Below are 25,712 nucleotides of genomic sequence, written 5' to 3'. Positions count from 1 at the left end.
TGTCACACTGACTCACACTTCCGCTTAGCTCTTCTTCGTGGTTGTATTTCTGGAAGTGTGTCCTCCATGGTGTCATTGTAGTAGCTACTGAGGTTGAATATCGAGAGATAAACAACAATATCGTAGCATCATGTCTGGGTACACAGCAGATGAGAAGCTCCGTATGGAGCAGCTCATAAAGCTGAGAAGACAATGGCTGAAGGACCAGGAGCTGAGTGCACGGGAGCCCGTGATTCAACCTAAAGCTGCGGGCGCAATCGAGAGATTCTGGGGTAACTTTCTGCAACCCAAGTCTATGTGGAGGCTTTATGTGAGTAGTACTGAGTATAGTACATAATAATACTCGACTATACGTACGTAATAATAATAATAATAATAATAATCATAATAATCATCATCATCATCTGTGCTGCGCATACTACTGTATCTACATTGTAATACACTGGTACCAAAGAGACTATTTGTGGGCATCAATGATACATTGACTATTTCCCCTAAATATAACAAAATAAAGAATAAATATAAGCTTTGGATAATGGTCAGAAATAATAATGTAACAGTATGTACATGATTTGAACAGGCATGGTACATCATTATGACCTTCTTGCTAGTTTATACCATAAGCATAGGGTTATGCCCAAGATGACAGGCTAAAAAAATGTATGCGTTACATTTAATTACTTGCGCAAGCAGAGCGCAAGTAATCGTTTCGCTTGGTCTCTTCGAAGTGAAGCCAAGTTTTCTTCAACGGTAAATCTGTGCCTGGTTTGCTGGGACTAGTTACAACATTACGTCATCCTTGAGAGAGTACATGGTGTGTATATGACGTAATGTTACAAGTTACAAGTTACAAGTTACAACATTACGTCATATACACACCATGTACTCTCTCAAGGATGACGTAATGTTGTAACTATAGTCCCAGCAAACCAGGCACAGATTTACCGTTGAAGAAAACTTGGCTTCACTTTTTGGAACCAAGTAACCACAGTATACTGCTAATCAAATTACAACTACATACTCTGTATGTAGTTGTAACTAGAACAACTACATACAGTCTGTGCCTGGTTTGCTGGGACTAGCTACAAGTTACAAGTTACAACATTACGTCATATACACACCATGTACTCTGGTCCCAGTTCACAACGATGACGTAATGTTGTAACTGGTCCCAGCAAACCAGGCACAAACCTACGGTTGAAAAAAACTTGGCTTCACTTTTTGGAACCAAGTAACCACAGTATACTGCTAATCAAATTACAACTACATACTCTGTATTTTTTTTCATCACATATCAATGATTCATTTTTCTGTAAAAAAGTAGTTAGGTAGCAAATAGTTACACGTAATGATTATACATTTCAAACGTTCCTTCACAGAGATACTGAGATGTGATAGTTTCCAGCGGTCGAAAGTACTTGCGCGCTCTGCTTGCGCACTAGTAGGCCATTTATGGCCTACTAGTGTGCAACAAGCAAGTATGCACTCGGCAGAGTGCAGTTCTAGTTAAAACTAGTATTTGGCTCCCATTTATAAAATGTATGTAAATATAATATAATATTAATAAAAGGTACTTGGAGGTCCTACCTAACATTTAAATAAATAAAGTTATGACATTATTTGACAAGTAACTAATATTCACAAGAATTTAAATAATATTTTCACATATGAATATTTAAGCATTTGCCTGAAACATTCAGTTGTTGAATATGATATTTGGTTTCTCTTTTCAGACCTACAAGGCATACACAGGTGGAGTGTTTGCATTGACGCGTCTTTTGATACCTGCATGGGTTGTTCACTACTATGTGAAATACCATGTTGCTGTAAGTGAAGATAAATAGTTGACATTCAGAAAATAAGTACATTTTGAGAAACAATCATTTGTAATGTAGATATGACTTCACAGGTAGAGGCATTCTGTCTAATAAGTTAAGAAGATTTTATTACTTTAGTGTGCTGCTCCCTTTAAGAACAGGAAAATGCAGCATTTAAGCTATATCATGATATTACGCTAATCAATACACAGATGATATCATGTCTCAATAATATCCATACTATAAGCTCTACTATAAGGTAGCTAGGGATATGGTGTATATTGCATAGTATACTGTCAATAAATGTACAATGTAGTGTGTTGCAGAACAGGATGTTGGAGAGATTCTTATGACGTTTATGAGTGTTGGGGAGCTCAGATTTTTTTGCATGTTACAATTAAAAATATTGTTGTCTCTTACAGAAAAGGCCCTACGGTATTGTGGATCTCAAACCCAGACTTTTCCCTGTAAGTACACCATTGTTCTTACTATCAAATTCATGATCCATCTTGTAACACTTAACCCATTCTGGGCGGGAACCCCTATTGGTATCTTACCCCCTCAGGCCGGGCACCCATATTTGGGTTCTGTACAGTATGTACAGCATTCAAAAATGCAAATTTTTTGATGCTGCTATATAAATATTTGAAGTTTTTCAGAAATCTTAGGTCAGGATTTAGAGGCGTTTTTAGAATCGGCCTTAGGCCTTGCTTTAACTTTAAGTCCTATCATGTCATGTTGGTGACATACCGTATATTTCCTTCTATATTCTTACTCAAATAGCCGCCCACTACCTAATAACAGCCCAGGTTCTGACACCATCTTGCTTAATAACCGCCTCGTCCCTATAAACACCCATGGGCCCTTATTTGCAAACGTACAGTAGTCAGTGTGGCAGTTCAGCCTGCCACTGAGACTGAATGGCTAAAGTTTGAATTATATTATTTTGGGATGTGTATGTAAATGAGATGATGATGATGCTTGATTGATAATTGGTTGACTCCATTGTAGGGAGCAACTATCAGCTGTGGGGTGTGGGGAACATACCAACAGTATGAGGGTTTGTGTAGAGTTCAGTCTCACTTGAGGCTAGGTAAGAGATAACAGGGGAGAACTGCCAGCCAGGGAAAAGCCTGTACCAGTTCCTGCTTGAATTGTATATTATGTGACTCTAAAATGTATTATGAATGAACTGTGATGTCTCTGGACATTGTGAAGCCACTGGTTAGATTGTGGAATCAATCCTGGGTTGGTTTGGTCCATGGGAGGGGCCTGGCCTTTTTAAGAGGGGGACCTGCCACTGCACAGGGGTCAATGTAGGACTGCCCAGGCAGGAGAAGAGAGGGCTTCCCCGAACCGGCTTTACTCATCATGACGATGACGTACAGCAGTCTGTGGAACACCCTGAGGATTGACTACTTCTGGTCTCCATGGCTGGGGGTGCAGAGCAGTGACAGACCATGGAAGGCCAACTCCGGAACGGATCTCAGACTGTCGATGTCCCTTTTAGCAGAAAAGCTGACTTCTCCAAGTACAGGCTCAAAGTAAATGAGCTTAATGAAGATCTGTGTACAGTGGATGGCGCTCTGCACTCTGTCTTTGAGGAAGAACCTGTGCAGCAGTCTGAGGAGGCTCTGCATCAGCAGGACCTCGCCGTCCCTGATCTTCACCAGCTCCTGGACGGAGATGTGCACCTCCTCCTCCTCCTGCTCCTCGTCCTCGTCCGCCTCTTCCTGGTCTCTCCTGGTAGCCTTGTGTCGTTGACTGGGAGCCGACTGGGAGCTCTTCAGAGCTTCTTTCTTGCGTTTCTTGGTGGAGTCCTGAGGCCAGCAGTGAGACCAGAGTGTGACATTTGGTGGCAGTGGTGGGATGGCCACCCGGAGGAAGGTTCCCTTGGTGGGAAAACCAGAAGCAAGACAGCCAAATCAGAACCAGCAGAGGCCTCGGAGGAAGAGTCTGCCGCACAACAAGCAAAGGTGTCCAGCATTGAGCACCACCTCATCTCGGCGGCAGCGTTTTCCAACCTGGCTGAGAAGTTCCAGATGGAGAAGGAAAGAAGGAGAGGGAGCAGCAGGAGCGGAAGCTCGGCTTTCTCAACCACCAGAGCACCCAGCTCTAGGGGTCATGGGAGGCAACCAGGACAGGACCAAGAATGTCTGCTGGGGGCGGCGAGGACTGCCGGTGGCCGCGACAGAGCAGCAGCACCAGTGCTACAGCAACCAGCAGCACCACAGCAGCCTGCCCAAGGCCTCAGACTTCCCTCTGAGAACAAACTGTCTGGTTTCTCCTATGCACCCTGCAAGGAGGTGGTTACCAATACGGCTGCGCCTGGAGAGGGGGGAGGTAATGTGGCAGTTCAGCCTGCCACTGAGACTGAATGGCTAAAGTTTGAATTATATTATTTTGGGATGTGTATGTAAATGAGATGATGATGATGCTTGTTTGATAATTGGTTGACTCCATTGTAGGGAGCAACTATCAGCTGTGGGGTGTGGGGAACATACCAACAGTATGAGGGTTTGTGTAGAGTTCAGTCTCACTTGAGGCTAGGTAAGAGATAACAGGGGAGAACTGCCAGCCAGGGAAAAGCCTGTACCAGTTCCTGCTTGTCTCTTGAATTGTATATTATTATATTGACTCTAAAATGTATTATGAATGAACTGTGATGTCTCTGGACATTGTGAAGCCACTGGTTAGATTGTGGAATCAATCCTGGGTTGGTTTGGTCCATGGGAGGGGCCTGGCCTATTTTTGCCATTTTGAGAACTGGTTCAGTGCCAATTTTGGCCTACACTACCTTCACTCAGACCAGAGTGTGACAGTCAGTTTATTTATATTTTGTTGAATGATGGTGCACAGAAAATAGAAGATCTACAAGCTCCAATAAGTTGCAGCATGTTGTGAGCTTGCCACTGTAACAATGTTACGTTTGTAGCTCCCCCTTCACACAACCCTATCGGGGTTTTGAATGACACTTCCAAAACACAACGAGGTTGTGGCCGTCGCTCGCTGCCTGCTTGCTTGAGTGACACACAGGCTGACAGGCAGCACAGAGCATGCAGGTAGAGCGCGCCATGGGATGGTTATATATTTTGCTGCCACCAATCACAAGGCATTTTATTTACATTATGGTTTTACATTCACCATCGCTGATGAGTGGTGCTTTGTAGGCGAGGAGGGAGGCGTGTTCATTGTAGGAACTCCATTATATAATATATGGCTCTGCATCAATGTAATAAACATAATTATGCGTTGTGAGCCATGATGTCATAAGTTTTCTATGAACACCATTCTTGTGTAAAGAGTCAAAGACCACCTTAGAGTACATTGTGCTTCAGTATGTTGTCACGACTATGGTCGTGTGTGGTTATGATTAATTATGAGTGTTATGATTTATGAGTGTTATTTTGGATTATAAATATATATATGTTTATTGCTAATAGTATATATATATTTATATGGTGGTATATTGTTATAGTATATATATATGTATGTGGATTATCTTAGGCCTAGATGTCTTCTAATATATATATATATATCTATATCTGTGCAGCAGTTGTTATGAACCTGTATTAGACTAACTCTCCTCCCATGCAGAGGATACTAATGGGTTTTCAGACAGACTGATTGTCATCAGCTGTGTGGCTGGGGTAACCCTGTTGGCCATGACCATGGAGGTCTGATCAACCTCCCTGATTGGCTGACGGTCACGTGAGCGAGCTAGCGGCCGCGGCTCTCTCACTACATAGCCCATTCATGCCCAGCCCAGCGCTGGGGAAACACTTCCAAAGGTCTTTCCCCCATCCGTCGTACTACTACTACATGTCGCCAACTGTTTTGTTCCTTTATTTTGTGAAGCTGAACTTTTGTTAGACAAGTTATTCCCTTCGGAAAGGAATAACTTTAGTTTTGTTTTTGGATTCCGTTTATTATGTTCATGCGAGTTAAAGAGCCATTTATTTTGTAAACTATTGTTGATTCTTATAATTTATTCATTATACTATTGAATAAATCCTTGTATTAAGGCCTTGGTTTCCGTTTCTCTCATATATTACATTACCTTTACCCCTAGACATATGGTTTTGTAACATATTTGGGAGCCCGTCCGTTTCAAAAAACAAATTAAGGATTCAGTTGTTCAGTTGGTTATGTTTTTTGTTTTGCTAGTATTGCTTTTGGTGGTAGACGGATTGGGGAGTATTAATGGTGAGTATGTTGCTCGTACCAGTTTGAGTAGCGGATTTTGTATATGGCCTGTATTTGGTATGGCCTCTGATGACCAGGGTGCTAGTACGGATGTCCTGTCGCTTGAGGAGCTACAACAGTGCTCATATTGGGAATTGTACAGTATTGCCAAACAATTTAACGTTCCTTTACCGCACGGTACCAAAAAGAAAGAGGCGATTTTCGCAGCTGTCTCACGGCAGTTGTTTTCACAGGGAGTCATTACGATGCTGTCAGATGAGAGTGAGGGGGGAGACGTATCACTCATTGTCGCAGAACCGAGTTCTAGTGGGGCCAATCAGTCTGACACTACGGGTGTGTTAGAGCAGGGCGAGGATCCCGCGGGGGACCCGTCTGCTCAGGCCCCACATGATTACCCACGGGGCACTGGGGGGAGTCCTCAGGACATAGGGGGGGTTCTGCGCCTCCGGGAGCTTGAGCTGGAAATAGCACTAACAACGCTGAAGAGCGAGGAGTGCAAACTACAGCATCAGAGACATGAGCTCGACATGGCACGCCTGCGAGGCCAGACCTACCCCGACGAGGCGTCCGCAGGGGCGCCCGCCTCCCAGCAGCGACACGGGTCACCCCCAGGTTCCAGAGGAGTGGCAGCGTTCGACATAAGCAAACAAATCGCATTGGTACCTGCGTTCAAGGAGGGTGAGTTGGATAACTACTTTTGTGCTTTTGAACGAATTGCTGGTGCTGTTAAGTGGCCCAGGGAATTCTGGAGTTTGCTACTCCAATGTAAGTTGACAGGTAGAGCACAGGATATCTGTAGCGCACTCACGGTGGATGAGAGCCTATGTTATGATGTCGTAAAGGCGGCTATCCTTAGCGGTTTCGAAATGGTGCCTGAACATTATAGGCAAAAATATAGGGCCGCTCAAAAATCTTCTACTCAAACGTTTGTGGAATTTGGCCGTGAAAAAGCCACATTGTTTAGGAAATGGTGCAACGCGAGCAACGTACACACTTTTGAGCAGCTTACTGAGCTGATAGTGATGGAAGATTTCAAATCATGTATCCCAGATCGTATTGTTGTCTATCTTGAGGAACAAAAGATTAACTCAATTGCTAAAGCCTCTGTGAGGGCCGATGAATATGATCTGACGCACCGTTCGGGTGTTTCTCCGGTGCGTAGCGGGGAGGGTCTGTTCAACATGCAGAAAAAACAGCACAAATTGTCACAACCGAAAAGTCCACCGAGGGGCGCAAGTGCAGCGCCTGACAATCGTGCTTGTTTTTACTGTCATGAAGTGGGCCATTTGGTTTCTCGCTGCCCTAAAGTACAACATAAGCAGCAGAAAGAGAATGGAAATGGAAAGGTGTATTCAAAAAAACCAAAGGGTGTGGGGTTTGTGCATACTATTCCTCGGTCTGCTTCCGAGACAGCTATGGCTGTCCGGGCGGAGGTAGAGGAGTGTTTTGATCCCTTTATTTTTCATGGCTCAGTCTCGCTGTCTGATAAGGAAAATGAGCGCGTTCCTATCACCATTTTGCGTGATACAGGCGCCTCACAGTCCCTTATTTTACAGAGTGTACTGCCATTTGCGGAGAATACCTTTTGTGGTTCCGATGCATTGGTTTTGGGCGTGGAAATGATATCCTCTCGCGCTCCATTGCATATGATCCACCTACGCTCTCCACTTGTTTCTGGTCTTGTGCAGATCGGGCTACGTGAAAGTTTACCCATTGAAGGTGTGGGGATGATTCTTGGCAACGACATAGCTGGGGACAAAGTGTTTGCGTCGCTAGAAGTGGTTGAAAAACCTGTGGCTAACGTAGCTATGCCTGCGCTGGGAGCCCCACCCACTGTGTTTCCGGGTTGTGCTGTGACTCGCGCACAATTGAAAAAGTTTGATGACGAGGCTACGTTGTGTGACACTTTCTTGTGTGCCGAGCGACCAGTGGGTGATGCCCCACAGACACCGCGTAAGCGGGCTAGGAAAAGCTTGCTGGCTACTAAAAGTGATTTTGGGTTTGATATCGATAGGGAAACATTTGCGCATGCGCAGAAGCACGATCGCTCTCTCTCTGTGTGCTGGGAGGCAGTTACCAAAGTGGGTGAGGCTGCTGGGCCGAGTGCATATAGTGTAGAGGATGGCCTCCTTGTGCGTAAATGGTTTCCAGCGGCTATCGGTGACTTGAAATGGAATGTGGTGCGTCAGGTTGTGGTACCTCAGGGTTTCCGTTCCCAGATTCTCAGTCTGGCTCACGACAACATTTCTGGCCACCTGGGCATTCGTAAAACTTATGACCGCATCCTACGCTATTTTTTCTGGCCGGGTTTGAATGCGTCTGTTACTGACTTCTGCCGCACTTGTCATGTGTGTCAGATGACGGGGAAGCCAAACCAGACTATTCCGCCCGCGCCGTTGAAACCGATCCCTGCTGTGGGTGAACCATTTGAGCACATCATGATTGACTGTGTCGGTCCATTACCGACCACAAAATCTGGTCACAAATACCTTCTTACTGTAATGTGTAGTGCAACGCGCTACCCAGAGGCGTTCCCATTACGCACACTAAAAGTGAGACCAGTTATTAAAGCGCTTTCTAGCTTTTTCTCTACTTTTGGTTTTTGCCGGTATCTTCAAAGTGACCAGGGCTCAAATTTCATGTCAAAATTATTTGCTCAAGTTGCTTCCACCCTTGGCATAGAACACAGACACTCTAGCGCTTATCATCCTGAGTCCCAGGGCGCGCTTGAGCGGTTTCACCAGACGTTGAAAGCGATGATGAAGAAATACTGTCACGAAACTGGTAAAGCCTGGGACGAGGGCTTGCCTTATCTTATGCTGGCAGTAAGAGAGAGCGTACAGGAGTCGCTGGGGTTTAGCCCAGCGGAGCTGGTGTTTGGCCATACGGTGCGCGGGCCGTTGCGTGCGTTTCGAGAGGGCTTATTAGCCAACGCAAACTCGCCGGTGACTAATGTATTGGATTTTGTTGCGGGGTTTCGCGAGCGATTGCACAAGGCCAGACAGATGGCTAGCAGCTTTCTGAGTAAAGCTCAAGGTAAAATGAAGGCATGGTTTGACAGGAAGGCTGTGCATAGAGTGTTTGCTGTGGGTCAGAGGGTGTTGGTGCTGCTCCCACTGCAAAGCTCAGCCTTCCAGGCCAAATTCAGTGGTCCTTATGTGATTGACAAAAAAATAAGTGAAACGGATTATGTGATTTTGACGCCCGATCGTCGCAAAAAGACAAGGGTTTGTCATGTGAATATGCTCAAGCCGTATCTGGCTCGCACCGAGTCAGATACTCCTGTTATTCCCGCAGTTGTCGCCTCACTTTCTGCAGCAGCGCCGTCACTTTATTCCCCTGAGAGTGATGGGCTGCGTGTAAAAGGTTCGTCTGGGTCACGTCTACAGAACTCTGAAATATTGAATGATTTACCGGGGTATTTAAAACATTTGGGTCCCCAGGCGCAAGCAGACATTATTGATTTGATGGAAAATAATGTGAATCTGTTTTCAGATAACCCATCATGCACATCAGCCCTTTCTCATGACGTAATTGTACAGAAGGATTGCCCTCCTATTAAGCAACATGCCTATCGGGTTAATCCAACCAAGCGTGCTTTACTACGAAAAGAGGTTGACTACTTGTTAGAGAACGGGCTGGCTGTTCATAGCAGCAGTGCGTGGTCTAGCCCCTGCTTGCTGGTGCCTAAGGCTGACGGGAGCCAGCGGTTTTGTACAGATTTTCGTAAGGTTAACAATATAACGCAGGCTGACAGTTATCCGCTCCCGAGGATGTTGGATTGCGTGGATCGGGTGGGGTCTGCTAAATTTGTAACTAAATTGGATTTGCTAAAGGGTTATTGGCAAGTGGCTTTGACACCCCGTGCATCAGAGATCAGTGCATTCGTGACACCAGACGGTTTATACCAATATACAGTGATGCCATTTGGCTTAAGAAATGCACCAGCGACATTTCAAAGATTAATGAATAATGTACTAAGAGGCGTGGACAATACAGAGACTTATTTGGACGATGTTGTGGCATATAATGATACTTGGCTTGAGCATATACACACTTTGAGACAGATTTTTCAGCGGTTAGGAGAGGCTAACCTGACATTAAATTTGTCAAAATGTGAATTTGGTTGTGCGACCGTAACGTATCTTGGGAAGCAGGTTGGTCAGGGCCAGGTACGTGCTATTAATGCAAAAATCCAGGCTATTCTAGAATATCCTGTGCCGAGGACTAGGCGTGAGCTCCGCCGGTTTTTGGGCATGGCAGGTTACTACCGGGGGTTTTGCAAAAATTTTGCTGCCGTCACTGCGCCGCTGACTACGCTGACTAGCGTCAAAAGAGTATTTATCTGGTCGCCTGCCTGTCAGTTAGCGTTCGAATCCTGCAAGGCTCTCCTTTGCAGCACTCCAGTCCTGGCTGCGCCCGACTTCACCAAACCGTTCAAGCTGGAGGTGGATGCCAGCGCCTGTGGCGCCGGTGCTGTCCTGCTCCAGGAGGATCTTCAGGATATCGATCATCCCATCTGTTACTATTCAAAGAAATTTAATTCAGCGCAGGGTAACTATAGTACCGTTGAGAAGGAAGCTCTCGCCCTGTTACTTGCATTACAATTTTTCGAGGTATATGTTGGCTCAAGCCCGTTGCCTATTGTTGTCTATACTGACCATAATCCCCTTGTGTTCCTAAGGCAAATGCAAAATTCAAATCAGAGACTGATGAGATGGTCCTTGATGCTACAGGACTTTGAAGTGGAAATTCGCCACAAGAAGGGGACGGACAATGTCCTTGCGGATGCCCTTTCCCGGGTTTAAGGTGCTCTCTTCTTTGAGAAGAAGTTATTTGGGGATATAACTTCTTTTCGGGAAGGGGGGTGTCACGACTATGGTCGTGTGTGGTTATGATTAATTATGAGTGTTATGATTTATGAGTGTTATTTTGGATTATAAATATATATATGTTTATTGCTAATAGTATATATATATTTATATGGTGGTATATTGTTATAGTATATATATATGTATGTGGATTATCTTAGGCCTAGATGTCTTCTAATATATATATATATATCTATATCTGTGCAGCAGTTGTTATGAACCTGTATTAGACTAACTCTCCTCCCATGCAGAGGATACTAATGGGTTTTCAGACAGACTGATTGTCATCAGCTGTGTGGCTGGGGTAACCCTGTTGGCCATGACCATGGAGGTCTGATCAACCTCCCTGATTGGCTGACGGTCACGTGAGCGAGCTAGCGGCCGCGGCTCTCTCACTACATAGCCCATTCATGCCCAGCCCAGCGCTGGGGAAACACTTCCAAAGGTCTTTCCCCCATCCGTCGTACTACTACTACATGTCGCCAACTGTTTTGTTCCTTTATTTTGTGAAGCTGAACTTTTGTTAGACAAGTTATTCCCTTCGGAAAGGAATAACTTTAGTTTTGTTTTTGGATTCCGTTTATTATGTTCATGCGAGTTAAAGAGCCATTTATTTTGTAAACTATTGTTGATTCTTATAATTTATTCATTATACTATTGAATAAATCCTTGTATTAAGGCCTTGGTTTCCGTTTCTCTCATATATTACATTACCTTTACCCCTAGACATATGGTTTTGTAACAATGTTGACAAGCTTCATGGAGATGCAAATTTTCCTTTCCAGCTCGATTTGGCACCTGCCCACAGAGCCAAAACTACTAGTAATTAGTGCACTGACCATGGTATTACTGTGCTTATCTGACCAGCCAACTGGCCTGACCTGAACCCCACAGAGAATCTAGGTTGTATTGTCAAGAGGAAGGTGTGAGACATAAGACTCAACAATACAAATTAATTTATGGCTTAATTTGGGCTTCCAAACAACACCTCAACAGTGCCGCAGGCTGATCACCTCCTTGCCACACCCCATTGATGAAATAATTTGTTCAAAAGTAGCCCAGACCAAGTTTTGACTGTATACATTATACTTTTCAGATGATCGACATTTCTCGTTTAAACAAAACATTTTTTTTTTGTTGTCTCGTGAAATATTCTAATTCATTGAGATAGGACTTTTTGATTTTCATGAGCTGTACGCCATAATCATCTAGATTAAAACTTCACTTTATGCACAATGAATTGAGAATATATGAAAGCTTCACTTTTTGAATTATATTACAGAAGAAAATGAACTTTTACAAAATATTCTAATTCATTGAGGAGTGTGTGTGTGTGTGTGTCTATTACATTTAATATTGTATGATATATATTGTTATAACATTATTAGTCATTAGTGTACTGCATTAGCTTGTATGCTTGAGTGTTCTTGTTTATTGTTAGATGGTAGTATTTTCATTTGGTTTGTGAGGCGGAAAGTCAAATCCACTAGGGCTCAAATTCACTTTATCCTCCTTTGAGCATGATCAAATGTTATGGCAATCAAGCCAACTGGTAGTTTTTGTGTTATCTTTATTAAAGTGGTGGACACCTGGACGGAATGGATGGGATGTACTGACCGATCAACAACCATCCAAAAAGGAAGACACAGAAAATGTAACACACATTTAACCATTTCATTCTTCTGTCTTTGTGGTCAGGGTGACACCATTTTGGAGACCGGTGAAGTTGTTCCAGATCTCCCTGAGAGCCATGGCCACCACTGATCAAATAAACATCAAATCAATATTTCTATAATCTCTTGTAAAAACTGTGTATATGTTAATTAAAATTAAAATATGTACAAAATGCCGTGTGTTAGCTGTTGCCTTTTTTCTTAATTTATTTTGCAATTTACTGTAGTATTACGGGGTATTACCAACAACCAAAGCTAAGGGGATTGCATGATGCAGCTGCTGAAAACTGGGAGTTGAAGAGGCATTTTAAAAAGCTGCTGAGGATATCACGGAGAGAAGTAGCCTATAATTTTTAGATTAATAAAAGAAAGCTATACATGACCCCCAGAAGACGTAACGTCAACATTTAAGTTGTGCCACTGCCAGTCACGACTTTGTGTGGGAATAGAAAGTGATTTATGAGATAATGTATATTGCTATAGCGTTGATGTCTTGTATATTATTGTATGTCTTTGTAAATGTCACCATGAATTCAATACACCTCAATGGAAAGTTATCATTTTGCACCATTGTATACAAGTTACAACCAATGTACTATTTTATTTACAATAACTCAATCAAAACAAACAATTCAAGCGCTCACTTTTTGTTTGATTGATTGAAATATGTATTAACAGTTTGCAGAATTAAAGTACATTTCGAGCACAAACTCAATACAAAGACTGTTAACTGTGAGTGGACGACCCAATTAAGTATTACACTTGTTTACAAGAGGGTCCACCATGTTCATCAAATGCACACGAGATAAACAGAAGGTGGCGCCATAGAGTTATAAGGGTAGTGGTAATGCAACGAATCAACGATTATAGAAAAGAAGAAGACTGCAGAAGCTCACGGTTCAGTCACAGCGCCCCCATTGGTGTTTTGTACAACAAATGGTGGACGTACTCCGTCCCAAACAAACAAATATCACATTTTGCTCTTCCAAGGAGCATAGTGCGTTTCCATTCCCAGAAATGTTCGTGTAAAGATGACGAAGATGTTTCTGGAAAGGAACAATTCAAAAGCTTCTATTCGCAGAATAGTTTAAGGATTTCAGAGGTAAGGCTATATAATTAGAACTTTATACCCTGGACCGGTTAGCTAACGTGAACGATCGAGGCCTCCGGATCGAACTCCTGGTTAATGTAACCATACTAGAGACTAATATAGTTTTAATTTATGAACATCTGTATTACATAAAGGCCTTGGCGATGGATTGACGGTTCGCTAGTAGCGATGGGAGAGCTAAACGAAAGAACATGGAATGAATCCCTGCGACCGAATTAGCTACATTAGCTAAAGGAAAATATCGATACTGTCTTAAAAGAAGGGCTCCGTTTAAACTTAACTATGTCAAACAACAACGTTTAAATGAACGTTCAATTCTGTACACTACAGTGATAAATGTAGCGAGTGAAGTGATTTAAAACGGAAATGCCAAGCTCTGCTGGCTAGCTTGGCTAGCTTTATGACTCAGGCTATGTGGTAAACAATAACTACCATCTTATTTATATCCTAAGTAGCCTAGCACTGTAGCACGTACCGTCTTATTTACTCAGTCGATTTATTTATTTAAGCTATACAACTTTAATGTTGTCTTGCTAGTGTACATGTTAGTTACTAAACTATAGCCCCAATATGTCTATTGCTAAACATACCAAAGCACTAGACTGTTCCAGACAGTGCTATTTCACTCGGGTTTTAATATGTTTATGGCATCATGTACATTACACGTGCGATATATGCAGGGTAAACTAAACGGCGTATATAATTTACTTCTAACATCAAATAAATAATAAATATACACTGCTATTGTTCAGTCATCCCACTTTCAAATGCAAATATCAACATTTAAAAAGTTGGCTAAATAAAACCTCTTGAATACTGATGGTAACATTAGATTCCCAGGGTGGTTTCTTTCCAGCTCAGCTGGCATGCTGGAAGAAACATTTTGGACCTGATGTCATGATGACACTATATTTGGGCGTAGCTTCTTTGGGAACTCCTTATATGTTTATGGTTAAAGGCTCATACGTCTGGATTTTCGGTGGTGGGGTGACCACCGAACTACAACATGACGTCACGAGCCGCGGTGAAGAGCAAACCACCGCCACCGCTCCAGCCCTTCTCTGTTTTTACTCACCACCTCTCAACGTTATTTCAGCTCCGGTTGTCAGCTCACCACCGGAGCGGTGGTCACCTCACCACCGAAAATCCAGACTATGAATAGGCCTTTAGTCGTGTTGACATCAGTGTGATGTCAGAGGTCCGCCTGCCAGAAGGTACTCCCTTAAGCCAGTTTTAATATATATCAGAAGATGTGTTTTATATAGGTCTTCATAACAACAATCCTACATTCATTAGTCAGACAAACCCGTGCTGCGGGTTAAAAATCAACTGTGGCTTCCTTTGAGATTAGGGTTCGGGGAGGGTGTCTGATTCATGGTGTGTCTGACTGTTGGTATGTCTAACTAAACGCATGCACCTGTTTTTTATTAACTCTTTCAAACTGCCAAGTGTTTTAATTTAAACCTAATCAATCTTTTTTCTTTGTTATTTAAGATAATGGCAACGACCAGGCTTGCCCTGCGGCGGTCTCGGAAGAGTACCCAGAGAAAAACTTCCGAGTCCTCAGAACCTTCTCCAGACTCCAAGTGCCCCATCTGTCTAGATGTCTTCAACAACATGTCTTACCTGGACCTCTGTCTGCACAAGTTCTGCTTCCGCTGCATCCATGAGTGGTCCAAGAACAAAGCAGAGTGTCCACTATGCAAACAGCCATTCAACTCCATCTACCATAGTATCAAGTCGGAGAAAGACTTTAAGAAATACGACCTGCGACAATCAGACAATGGTTCTTTTGGGGCTTTTGGCGGTGTACGCTTCAGATACCGGAGCACACTGACTGGTTTGCGTCGGCAGCAGTCCCAGAGTCGAACATCCCCCCCTCCAGATAACGGTGTGATGTTCGAGAATTTGTCTCTTTCCCGACCATTACAGGATCAGGAGCACATGCAGCGCACCCTTCGGCACATGGTGGCAAGGCTGGCGGCCAGGAGAAGAGCTGCCAATGAGGGCAGGGCAGTACGCCAACTCAGAGAGCACGAGATGGTGACATTCAGGAGGGAGTTGTACCGGCGCGGGGTGAGGGTTCGGAGTGTGCGCGATGGGGGCCGCTCCAGAGACACCTCGGCTGAGTTCTACCAAAGGAATCCTGCCTGCCTGCACAGACTTATACCCTGGTTGAAGAGAGAGCTCATGGTTTTGTATGGCGCCCACGGCTCACTGGTGAATATCGTTCAACACATCATCATGTCACGCATCACTCGCCATGACATGGAGGATGGTGCTATCCAGGAAGAGCTCAGGCCCTTCCTCCAAGGCCGCACGGAGCACTTCTTGCATGAGTTCATCAGCTTCGCCAAGTCACCCTTCAACATGGAGGCCTATGACCAGCACGCCACGTACGACCTTCCTGCGCCTTCTTCCAATGAAGACACCAGCTCCACCTCATCAGTGATAGCCATCTCAGAGGACGAGCAAGACTCTACTGTAGAGCTGGACCCTCCGGGAGACTCCATATACACCAGCGGTGGAGCTTTAAGCGAGTCAGCCTGGGATGATGAGACTCCTGGGCCATCATACTCCACCATGGTGTGTCTGGAATCAAGCAGGTCTCAGCCACTCTCTATCCTGGATTCAGACAGCAGCTCAGAGGAAGAGGGAGGGCAGGGGGAGACAATGCAGGAGTGCAGGGCTCCTTCAAAACAGGAAAGTCCTCAACATGCAATCTGTTCATCTCCTCTGGGGAAAGGCCTTCAAAATGGAGGTTTGTCTTCTGACGATGATGACAGTGACTGTGTCATTGTAGGGTTTGTCAAGCCAGTGAGAGAGAGAACGCCAGAGTTGGTTCAACTCTCCTCTAACTCCTCTGAAGAGGAATCGCCAGCCCACCAAACGACTGAAGAAGTGCCTATGCTTCCTCAACACATCCGCTTCATGAGTGTCAGTCCTCCGGCTTCACCGTGTGGAGAACAGCAGTCCAGGCAGTCAGAGAGTACAGAACAAGGGCATAATCAAATTGGGTCAAGAGAAAGATGCAGTAACCCCACTGTGATTCAACCGAAGTTATCCAATAGATCGTCAGAGACGCGATGCAGTAGACCATCAGAAAGGAGAAGCAGAGACCGCCAGGACAGGAACAGCAGAGGAACTCGTTACTCTAGATCTAGAGAAAGGCAGAGGTCAAAAAGCAAAGACCGGAGGAGGCGGTCTAAGAGTAGAGACTGGAGTCGCAGCAGAGGTAGTAGGCATTCTCCTTCCAGAAGCAGAGACCGCTGCTCACACCCAAGAGGGGATAGTAGGGATAGAAAGATGGATGGTAATCACAATGGTGCGACTCTTTACACTGAGCGGAGGTCCTACTATTCCAGTTGCCACAGCAGGAGCTCCAACCGGCGGTCTAGGAGCCGCAGTCAGGGTCGGGAATGCTCTTACTCTCGAGATAAGCATTCCCGACATCCCCATTCTGTAAGCCAGTCGCCTTCTGCAAAAAGGAAGTCCCGCCATGACAAGCCTGGAGGAAAGAGGAAGTACAAAACAAGACACCTGGAGGAGCCCACCAAAGAATTTCTTTCCGAATTGCATCCTGAGCCAGATTCATCCACTACCTCATGTTCAAAAGAGAAGAAGAGCAAGAGCAGACATCATCATAAAAAAAAGGAAAAGTCAAGGAAAAAGAGTAGAAGTCCCAGTGTGGAGATTGTTTATGATGGAAGCTCATCTGAAAAAACCATGAGGCACCATAAGAAAAAGAAGAAGCACAAGAAAAAGAGCAAAAAACACAAGAGTAAGGAGCGAACGGGGAAACACTCGTCAACTGTCATCACTATTGACAGTGACAGTGATCATCCTGCCAATGACTGTATTGTCACCCAGGCCAGCAGTGATAACGAGGACAACCGTCTCAACCCTGCAGACTCTACAGTTCTAGAGTCTATGACAGGCAAAATGGAAAGGCAGACTTTGACAGTGGGGGTGAAGGTGAACACAGATTCTAAACCAGAGTCTGAACTTTTCAAACAAAGTTGTGTTCCATGTGTTGCGGGTGAAACTGTTGAAGATTAATTTAACACTGCCATTCAGTTAAATGCTTTTTTTTTTTTGCTTTACTCTCAGTTCTATTGAACATATTACAAAGATGTGGCCAAAATAAATATGCATGGGCTGTTTGGTTTTCTTACATCGTCATGACTTTTGTATTTTCTAGAGGCAGTTAACCTCCATGTTAAATTGTGTTTTTTTTAAACTAGAGAATTGCCACTCTTTTTTTTTGTATCAACAGTAATTTGGGGCAAAACATTGAAAAACACTTATAATATAGTATACATATATTTTCTCAGGGATGACGGTATGATGGTTTTCTTTTTACTTTTGCGCCAGCACAGATCAACCCAGATGTGCTGAATGCCATTCTATGTGAGAAAGTTCTGTTAAAACTCAAGCTAGTGCTGCTTGATGTACTGCACTGCAGTGCATAGATTCTTAAATCATCAGTGAAGCCCAATAATTCTAATAATTTCCTAAACTAGGTCTTTGGAATTTGGTGCTATGACATTCTCTCCCATAAAAGAATGACACATCAGGGATAAATTAAGCCACATTCTTGAGACCAAACTGGCTCTAGCTGCTGCTCATCGTTATTAATCACTGTTATATTTACAACTGATTGCTTTTGGAGTTGGAAATACTACTTTTATGATTTATTGCTGTATTTAAGTAATAAATGGTCAATTGTCTGCAGTTTAACTTCCAGTTCTATTAATCATTTTATTTATATTCCCAATGATTGTATGTATTTGAGAGGTAGAAGTGGATAGATCCTGGTATCGTCTTCCTTCATATTAATGCTTCTTGGCTCATGTAGTTGTTACGTCCCCACCAAAGAGGTGAATCCTTGATCTCATTCCATGCTAGAAGACTTTCTGATCTTTATTTGTAGTTAACACCCACCAAAGAGGTCCAGGTGTTATGACGTGCAAAAGTGCACTATTGGCTATTTCCCCTGATATAAGCCCTCAATGGGGGTTGGGTTTTTGTGCTAATTTGCTTATTTCCGAAATAAGTAGTAAAGTGTGCCGCTTGGGATACTATTTACATTATGAAGAGAGGATATATACAAAAAATATAGTTTTTGAGCGATGGAAATAAGCAAATTAGCACAATAATTAACACCCCACCCCAATGCCCCATTCAATTCATTGAGGGCTTATGGTAGGGGAAATAGCCTGCGCTTTTTCACAAAATAACAGTCTCTTTGGTGGGGACATAACTACAAATAAAAGAAAGCCTTCTAGCATGGAATTATCCTTTAAGCCTATATATGGCCATAGGCCTGTTGTGCCAGTCTCATGATGTGGTTGCCACGACACGAGTCTCACTTGCAAATTAACCAAGTTGGTACAACACATGGATGTGGAGCTGACTATCATCACCTGGATCTCCATATATGAAGATCACGACACTGACCTCATCAAACATTGAGGATATACTGTAGCAGCCAGCCATACATGGTTTGATGTACTAGACCTGCATAATGAGCCAGCCAGCAACTCTACATCTGACCTCACTGACACCAGATTAACTCCTGCTTCTCAACAGTGCCATATTAAGAAACTGTTGTTTCAGCGACCTCGCTCTCAGGCGTTTTACTGGTATATATATTTTAATCCACAGTACACGTGCATTCATTATAGATCAGTAATCTTATGTCACAACCAAAACATTAAACACAAACATTACTATAAGTAATCGGGAGGAGTATCATGCTAATTGCTAGAAGAAGCTGTCATTGAATCAAACCTTGATAGGCCTATACTATTCCTCTTTGATACAGCCCATAATCCAACTCACCCTCATTCTTGTATTCTTTATTTAGTTTTACTGAGAATAGGGTTAGAAATAAATTTAGGGTTAGGCATAGTTTTACTGGGGTTAAGTTTAGGAATAAAGTTACGTTTAACCGTTTAAACAATTTTGTTTAGAATACAATGTTTACAAATACAACTGAAGTTCACAAACTGAAACTGTACCGGATGGGGTTTTTTCGTAGTAAAAGCTTTTCAGAGAAACACTTTTATTTTGAAAATAAGCTTGTCAACTGGAAACTATAGCTGCAGCTTGCTGTAACATTGCCGAGCCTATTTGGCGCTATAGTAGCTAGCTTGCAATTTGATCATACATATTATCGGACAAACGAAAGTCATGGCTTCAAACATGCATATTAAGGTAATAACTATCTAGCAGGCTTGAACTGCATTATGTTTGTATGAAATAGAGCAAAAAGACAACCTTATGTAGCCCAGATACAATTAATTCCTACAAATGTATGCATCAGACCCACTGCTTGCCTAGCATTAGCAGTTATCCAGTCAACTTCAACTGAACTTATTGTCACATCACAGAATTTGTAAAATGTTGAATGGGTAAAATTGTCGTACTACAAGCTCACGCAATTTTCAAGAAAGGGGAGAGCCAGAGGAAGAGATGGAAAGAAAAATAGGTCATACTGTATGTCAAATAGAGCAAAATATATTATATACAAATAACGTGCATCGTAAAAAGACACCGTTACTGTGTCTACTCTAAATACGTGTTGTAAAATAGGATAAACTAAGGCCAATGTCGGCCAGCAAATGTACTTATTTTGATTGTGTTTGAATTTTGAGGGCTAAAATCATCACATTCCATCCTGCGGCTCTCTGCGGCACCACGTGTGTGTACAGCCCCGGCGTATACAACACCACCGGTGTTAAGCCCAAATCAGTTCCCTCAGTGATACAGTATCACTGATACTGTATATGAGTATGTGTATTCTGTGTTCCCCCCTGGCCTCCCTCTAGCGTACAAATTACAATCATTTAAGGAAATAGCTGGCGGTAGAGTAGTAATGCTAATGCTGATGTGGTTTCGTTCTATCAGACCCATAATTTATTTCTGCCATATCAAGTCATACATGTCACGTGTTTTCCTCAAATTAGCAGAGAAAGGCGTCTGCTCAGCTGCCTGCAGAGTGCACTAGTGCAGACAGCAGACCTGAAGTCTTGCTGAGCTCATAAGACTTGTGGGAGCTGGGAATGGGAAATCTGGAAGAAACAAGTGTCCGCTTCCGACCGGATCATAAACCTGAAATGGAATGCTGCCCAGGCTACAATTTTTGTAATCCATTGACTGTCGACACTCCCTCTGCCAACCTGGGGAGAGCAATGGACTGACCTCATGCTTCCTTCAATGCATGAGGAGTCCAAGCCGCTTCTTTTCACCTGACGGGGGAGTAGCGTGTGGAAGGAACACGTTATTCCAACCAGTTCCTTTCCCCTCCATCAGGCACCCCGGATGAGGGGGAGGCAGTTTAGTGACCAGGATTACTGCATGTTTTTTGTGACGGTACCTATCCTGGGGACACGGGAGAACATGCAAACTCCACACAGAAAGGCCCATAGATAGGAGCAACGGCGTCAACTCCATGGGTGCGCAGGAGCCGAAGCACCCACTGGCAAAATAATAAGCCAATAATAATAAGTTGCGGGGCGGGTGGGCACCTTAAATTAAAATATATAGGCTACTCTAAGGTGGGCACCCACTGTCGTTAGAGGAACCCTCCGCCACTGGATAGGAGAACATGAAAACTCCACACAGAAAGGCCCATAGATATTCTTCTCCCCGTGTCCCCTATAGCGTAGGTGGGTAGTAGTAGGTACCCTCTCTGAACTGCCTCCCCCAGCCTGGCTGATCGATGGAGGGGAAAGGAACTGGTTGGAATAACGTGTTCGTTCCACACGCTACGTCCAACCAGGGAAACTCCCAACTGTCAGGTGTAAAGGAGCGACTTGGACACTCATGCATGAAAGAAGCATGACTGCTTGAGTTCAAGTCCGTTGCTCTCCCCAGGTTGGCAGAGGGTGTGTAGAGCCCAGGATCACATTAGATAAATGACACGGGTGAAAAATGGTTTACAAAATCATGGGCTAAAAAATAAATAAAAATAGATGCCTCATGGGCCGCTGCAGTTCGTTGGAACCATGTGTGTGCAAAAGGGGGCGGAAGTGCACAGGAAGAGTGCCGAAGGCACACTGCGTTGCTGTCCAAGTGATGTCACTTATGCGACTCCTCCATGTCTCTCGTTCAAGTGACTACTGGCCAATCACAGCGCGTCTTTTCCGGGACTTACTTTAGGGTCGCGGAAGCTTTACAAGCTTCCGCTCATGCTTCCGCTATGCTTGGCAAGGAATCTCGGGGAAAATTTTGCCCCCTCTCGAGAACACGCTCCAGAGCCGGAAGAGGCCTTTATATGTCTATGGAAAGGCCCTTTTGTCAACTCGACCTAGGGTATGGGTATGGGCACTGATGACGCGGAGGAGAGAACACGTCCCCAGCGGAATCGAACCCAGGAGGACCTTCTAGCTGTGAGGCAACCACTACCGACTGTGCCACAGTGCCCCCAAGTGGCTACTGGCTAGTGTTTCAATAGGACATTGACTAAAGTGACATCTGCATTCTGCACACAATCAATGACTAATGCTCATGCCATTTGTGCTATAAGTAAGACAAACGTGTTTCACGTGTCAATGCAGGGCATGATCAGTCATAACGGTCAACTATATTATTAGTAAGAGTCTGAGATAAACAGGTTGTGGTGCATAAATACCTCAACACAAATGCACATTCGAGTGTTCAGGGGTGCAAAAATCATAGGCAGATAACGGTCCAGCTGGTCTGGACATTGGATATTATTGGAGTTTATCTGGATGCAAAGCAAGCAACACACAAGTGGAATTTTTTTAAACATATCGACTTTCGATGGTTCACAAAATGGCTGCATAATGCCATTGCCGGCCGTGTTGTCAGCAAACTCCCTCTCCACACCCGTGGGAAATCCCAGCAGGACTACTATTTTATTTGCTGGGCCAGTTCCTAGTTATTCAATTTGATTCAAATGCATAGTGGCGCTAGGGGGAACACAAATTGCAGGGAGGAACTGAATTTTATAGAACACCGGTGTTGAAGCAGAGTGAAAAGCTGAGTCATCACACCAGTTAAGTCTTAAAAGCATAAAGCACAATGTTTAATTTCCAGCGGTACTGGTTGTGGGCTTGTATTCTAATTTCTGATGAGCAATCAAACTAATGCTACAGCCAGGCTTTTCAGTTACTAAAATTGTATGTATTTGTCTAGTTTACAAAATACATAATAACCCTGTCAGATTAACCACCTTTTCATATTTTCTTCCAACCACACAATTTCTTTCTTCTTCTAGATTGGAATAATTGGAGGATCTGGCCTTGATGATCCCGATATCTTGGAGGGAAGAACTGAGAAATATGTTGACACGCCATTTGGAAAGGTCAGTTTTATATTGTGAATAAGTTGCGTTATATTTATTATATAAAGCAGTTTATTAGTTAGAATATGGTAAGGTAAACTCCCCCTGGTATCTTCACCAGATCCAGTGCAGTGGGCTCACTTACAATCCTTTTCCCCATGACATCAGTATTAGACTGAACCCCAATGTGAATAATCAAGGTCAACCATTCATCTCTGAGGGCCCTCTGCGACCCATTTGTCTACTCTAGTCAGTGTATGAGAAAGGTTAAATCTAACTCTAAAATCTAAATCTGGTTATTTTGTGTATAATGTTATACTATACTCTGTTCTTTTCCAACAGCCATCAGATGCTTTGATAGTTGGGAAAATTAAAAACGTTGAATGTGTGCTCCTTGCAAGGTGAGAAACCTCTCTTACCGTTACAATGTCATTATATTATCTGTTGGCACCATCTAGTGACCATACTTGGCACCAGCCAAAGTAAATGAAAGAACTGTCTGTTTGTCATTTTTAGCTATAATAAAGAAATATATTGCTAGTTTATAGCTACACAGCAGCTATCTCAGGTCCATTACAAAAACTCACACATAGTTAAATCGACTCTACTGTACTGGATTATACTGTGCATCATTTGTTGTCCTTGCTTTAGACACGGGAGACAACACACCATTATGCCATCAAACGTCAACTACCAGGCCAACATCTGGGCGCTGTGGGAGGAAGGCTGCACCCATCTTCTGGTCACCACAGCATGTGGTTCCCTCAGAGAAGAGATCCAACCTGGAGACATCGTCATTATAGACCAGTTCATTGACAGGTGGGTGGACTACCAGACACAGAATCAGAACCCCCTGCCTGTATTTTGATCCTCAGCTCATTCGAGTTTACACTCACTACCACTACACTACCAAAAACAAAACAAGATCTAATGATGGCATCATGGCTTCCCTTCCACTCTGTAGGGTGGGAAAGACTGACTGCGTCGTCTAGGGACTCATCATGTTCAGAATTTTCATTAAAGTATATTATTTTAAAAAATAGGCTTTCTTTGAAGTATGCACGTGTTTACGTTACAATTCATAGTCATGTCTGTATATAGCTATAATAATTTGTTTCTGAGACATCAATGAGAGTGGGCAGAATCATTATATTAATATATGCCAAAATCTTTAGTTGGGCTACACATGTTTTGTTATAAACCCCCCAATGCTTTAGTTATGGAGTTTGATTTGTCTGAACTATCATTCTGGACAAAGATACTGTTTAAATGCTACGGGAAAAGGTGGTGCTCTTTCCTTCTTATGGCTCGTACACACTGCACGATATTTGCTCCGATTATGCTGTCTGGGACGCTCGCCGACAAAACTCCCGATCTGACGCAAGATCGGGCTTTTATCGCTGAGGTTTTGCTCGTTGTGTGTGAAAGGCTCTGCGAGAAGATATAGCGCCGATCTGTCACCGACTGTACATCGTACAGTATGAAATGGGTTGCGACCGCGTCCAGAGAAGTCCTGTGTTACAGCCAATAAGAGCACAGGACAGCTGTGCTCACTGACACAGACCGTCTGTCTGTCGTCGACTGTATCGATAGATGATCAGATGATAATATATATATAACCTTTATTCCTTGGGTAAATCCCTGTCCTGTGTCGTGCTACATGGTATATATGGCTATAGTAGACTCCTTTAGCTGTTAAATAGTTTATAAAACCAACTCATTTCACTTGAATATGTTGATAAAACTGCGTCGGAGGCCTGGGCCATGGCTCAGTGGTCCAGGCACCTTGGCTGGTAATCCAGTCTGGCAGTGTGCCACGGGTTAGACTCCCGATCCCGACGGCCTTTACTGCATGTCTTCCTCCCATCTCTCTCTGTCCCTCCATAAAAAATATAAAGTAAAGATGAAAGCCAAAAAAAACAAAACAAATCAGAGCAAACTGTGTGCGTGTGTGTGTGTGTGTGTGTGTGTGTGTGTGTGTGTGTGTGTGTGTGCGTGCGAGGAGAGTTATTTCATGAAAATCAAGATTTAACCTGTCTCGCTGCAGCCCACGTAGGCTACATGCTATCACAAACATTTCGCCCTGTGTAGCCTCAGCCTGGCTATTCCTGTGTGTGTGGCATGCACAGAGAGAGAGAGTCCTTTGTCGGTCTCGCGCTTGTATCACAGATTCACGGCATCCTGCACGTGCGTGAGATGTCAAAATGAATTGGAATAAAAAACAAATTATGTGTAGCTTATATCGGGTCTGGATCACATCTTTGTGAACTCTTGCAGTGTGTGATGCCTAGTCGGCTATCAATCGTTTAGTGTGAAAGCCACAACGATATGACAGTCGATTAAATAAAAAAGACTCCTTTAGTGTGAAAAAAAAAAACGATCTGATGACTCGCCGACAACTTTAAAACTCCTACAGTGTGTAGGGGCCATTACCTGACTGCCTTGTGATGTCATCATCAATATACATTGGGGTGATGTGGCTCATGATGGGTCATCATATCGAAAGTATTACCATAATACATACGTTTTCTACCGTGTTTTCTTTTTTTCCCATTGTGTCATGGGTAACACTGAATAAGGCTCATTTATTTGACAGTGTCGCTCACTGAAAATAGCAGGTCAAAATTACACATTGAACATCACAGACATTGAAGTGTGACATACAAACTTGATGCTAGATATTTTGCACTGCCCTGTTTTTTCATCTAGTTTGTCGTAATC

General features: G+C 43.5%; 2 protein-coding genes across 2 annotated transcripts in view; both read left to right on the top strand.

The window, feature by feature from the left end:
• Nucleotides 1–34: 34 nt before the first annotated feature.
• On the top strand, nt 35–12,742 carry ndufb6 (NADH:ubiquinone oxidoreductase subunit B). The gene is made up of 4 exons (XM_080759446.1): nt 35–310; nt 1,734–1,826; nt 2,240–2,284; nt 12,593–12,742. The coding sequence occupies exons 1-4, from the start codon at nt 131–133 to the stop codon at nt 12,656–12,658; spliced, it is 384 nt and encodes a 127-aa protein (XP_080615572.1). The 5' UTR covers nt 35–130; the 3' UTR covers nt 12,659–12,742.
• A 769-nt stretch (nt 12,743–13,511) lies between these two features.
• The window catches only part of LOC308312364 (uncharacterized protein), a 33,031-nt gene continuing 20,830 nt past the window's right edge, over nt 13,512–25,712 (top strand). The window contains exons 1-7 of the mRNA XM_080758969.1: nt 13,512–13,669; nt 15,173–17,725; nt 18,058–18,129; nt 19,829–19,897; nt 22,926–23,012; nt 23,334–23,392; nt 23,643–23,810. Of these exons, the coding sequence (XP_080615095.1) occupies nt 15,176–17,725; nt 18,058–18,129; nt 19,829–19,897; nt 22,926–23,012; nt 23,334–23,392; nt 23,643–23,810 (3,005 nt within the window). The 5' untranslated portion in view covers nt 13,512–13,669; nt 15,173–15,175. The remainder of the gene's footprint in view (nt 13,670–15,172; nt 17,726–18,057; nt 18,130–19,828; nt 19,898–22,925; nt 23,013–23,333; nt 23,393–23,642; nt 23,811–25,712) is intronic.

This window comes from Protomyctophum bolini (genome assembly GCF_963924005.1).
Source record: "Protomyctophum bolini genome assembly, chromosome: 3".
NCBI lineage: Eukaryota > Metazoa > Chordata > Actinopteri > Myctophiformes > Myctophidae > Protomyctophum > Protomyctophum bolini.
Note: the sequence above shows the minus strand (reverse complement) of the source record. Positions and strands in the feature narration are given on the sequence as shown.

Coding starts and splice junctions, on each gene's coding strand:
- ndufb6 (XM_080759446.1), top strand. CDS start 131: ATGTCTGGGTACACAGCAGATGAGAAGCTCCGTATGGAGCAGCTCATA. Junction 311..1,733: donor AGTCTATGTGGAGGCTTTAT/GTGAGTAGTACT, acceptor TTCTCTTTTCAG/ACCTACAAGGCATACACAGG. Junction 2,285..12,592: donor TCAAACCCAGACTTTTCCCT/GTAAGTACACCA, acceptor CTTTGTGGTCAG/GGTGACACCATTTTGGAGAC.